The 1803-nt window shown below is 55.5% G+C and overlaps 1 protein-coding gene across 1 annotated transcript; it reads right to left on the bottom strand.

Moving 5' to 3' along the window:
- Nucleotides 1-258: 258 nt before the first annotated feature.
- LOC113762169 lies at nt 259-1431 on the bottom strand. Its single transcript, XM_027305478.1, has one exon. The coding sequence runs from the start codon at nt 1429-1431 to the stop codon at nt 259-261; it is 1173 nt and encodes a 390-aa protein (XP_027161279.1).
- Nucleotides 1432-1803: the final 372 nt, after the last annotated feature.

A 1803-nucleotide genomic window follows, 5' to 3' on the forward strand; every position in this document is an offset into this window, starting at 1 on the left:
CTGGCTGTCTCCTCCCGTTGGTCCTCCCGCGATCGTGTTGATCACCACGGCGATGTTGGGGCCGTAGCCCGGTGATCCGTCACGTGGAGGCTGCTTGTCCTCCCTACGATCCTCGGGACCTTGGCAGTGCATGCTCGTGTCCCGCCTGTCATCTCGGCGGGGGCCCCAGTTCTCCCGGTGGGAGACGCTTCGGTTGAAGCCTCCATCCTTGCGGACGAATTGCTTCAGGTACCCTTGCCGGATCAAATTCTCGATCTCTCACTTCAGATCGTTGCAGTCTTCAGTCCCGTGCCCAACATCCCGGTGGTAGGCACAATAGAGGTTTGAGTTCCTCTTATCTCTCCTTCCCGGAATTTCAGGAGGGTTTCGGTCGAGGTGATTCTGCCTCATCACAGCCAGGACATGGGTCCGGCTGGAATTGAGGGGTGTCATCTCGGCGTCCGAGGTGGACGACCTTCCTTTTACGATCCGGTCGAAGACACTTCGGCGGCCTCGGAACTGAGTCGACGAGCCACTGGGGCCTTGTTCGACTCGGCCGGCGTCTTTTTTCCTCCGGGAATCTTGCCCGGTACGAGCCGCTTGAGCCTCTCGCTTCATGCGGTTTAGATCTTCACTTCGGATTCCCTGATCTACTCGATCCCAGAGTTCCCGAAGTGTGTGGGGGTAATCCCGGTGTATCTCAGTATTGAAGATTCCCGCGATCAGCCCATTGGTGAAGGCAGCTATGGTTACCTGCTCATGCTGAACAGGTATCTGCACGTTCTCCTCATTGAACCTCTGCACGTAGGAGCGCAGTGACTCGCCGGGGGCTTGCTGCAGGTTCAAGAGGTAGGCTGAAGTCTTCGTAATCGGACGAGATGATACAAAGCGGTGAATGAACCGATCAATCAACTCATCGAGTGAGGAAATGCTCCTCGGTTCTAAACCCCAGAACCACTTTCGGGCCGTGCCCTGCAGGAAAATGGGGAAAGCTCGGCAAATTACTGCGTCGGGGACGCAATAGAGCCGAAAAGCGGAGAGGAAGGCGCGGAGGTGATTCTCGGGGTCACCTCGGCCATCGTAGGAACGCAGGGCGGGAAGTTTAAAGTTTGGGGGGACCATCTCCCCATTGATGTCATTCGTGAAGGGCGGTGCCCTCAGATATTCGGCTGCTAAGCCTCCGGGACGCCGAGGTGGGTCCTCAGCTCGTTTTCCCAGTAGGCCCCGGGAAAACGCCCGGAAAATGGAAGCGATCTTAGACGTCGCCTTGGAAGGGGCGCGTCTGGAAGTGCTCCGAGAGTGGTGCCCCTCATCGGAGTCTTCGCCGGAAGGCACTTCAGGGGACTTCGTCGGTCTCCTCTTGGAGGATTCAGCTTTTTCTTTCCCCTGCCTCTTGAAGTACCTCCCCAGTTCTTCGAAAATGTTTGGGTTATCAGCCACGAATTCGGCCATCTTGGCGATGGCGTCTTCGTTGTTGGGCTGGGTCCTTGGGGACCCTTGTTCTTCAGAAATACGATCTTGCTGGGCTCCTGATGTTTGCCCAGCCCCGGTTGAGGTGACTCTTCCACTTCTGGAGCGCGTGGATCTCATTTTAGCAGTAATCTCGTTCCCACAGACGGCGCCAATTGAAGAGGTGATTTTTGATGGGTAGTTGAACTGACCAAAATCAGGCTCCTCTGAGATGAAGTGATGTGTATTCTCGTGTCCGAAGTGAATGGCGGGGCTTCTCCCCTGGGATCACTCCGACGATCAAGTTAGTATGAGAACGAGAGAAAAGCAGTAGTATTGTCAAATGAATAGTATGCTTACTTGCGAAATGTACAG

Source organism: Coffea eugenioides, chromosome 2, assembly GCF_003713205.1.
Source record: "Coffea eugenioides isolate CCC68of chromosome 2, Ceug_1.0, whole genome shotgun sequence".
Taxonomy (NCBI): domain Eukaryota; kingdom Viridiplantae; phylum Streptophyta; class Magnoliopsida; order Gentianales; family Rubiaceae; genus Coffea; species Coffea eugenioides.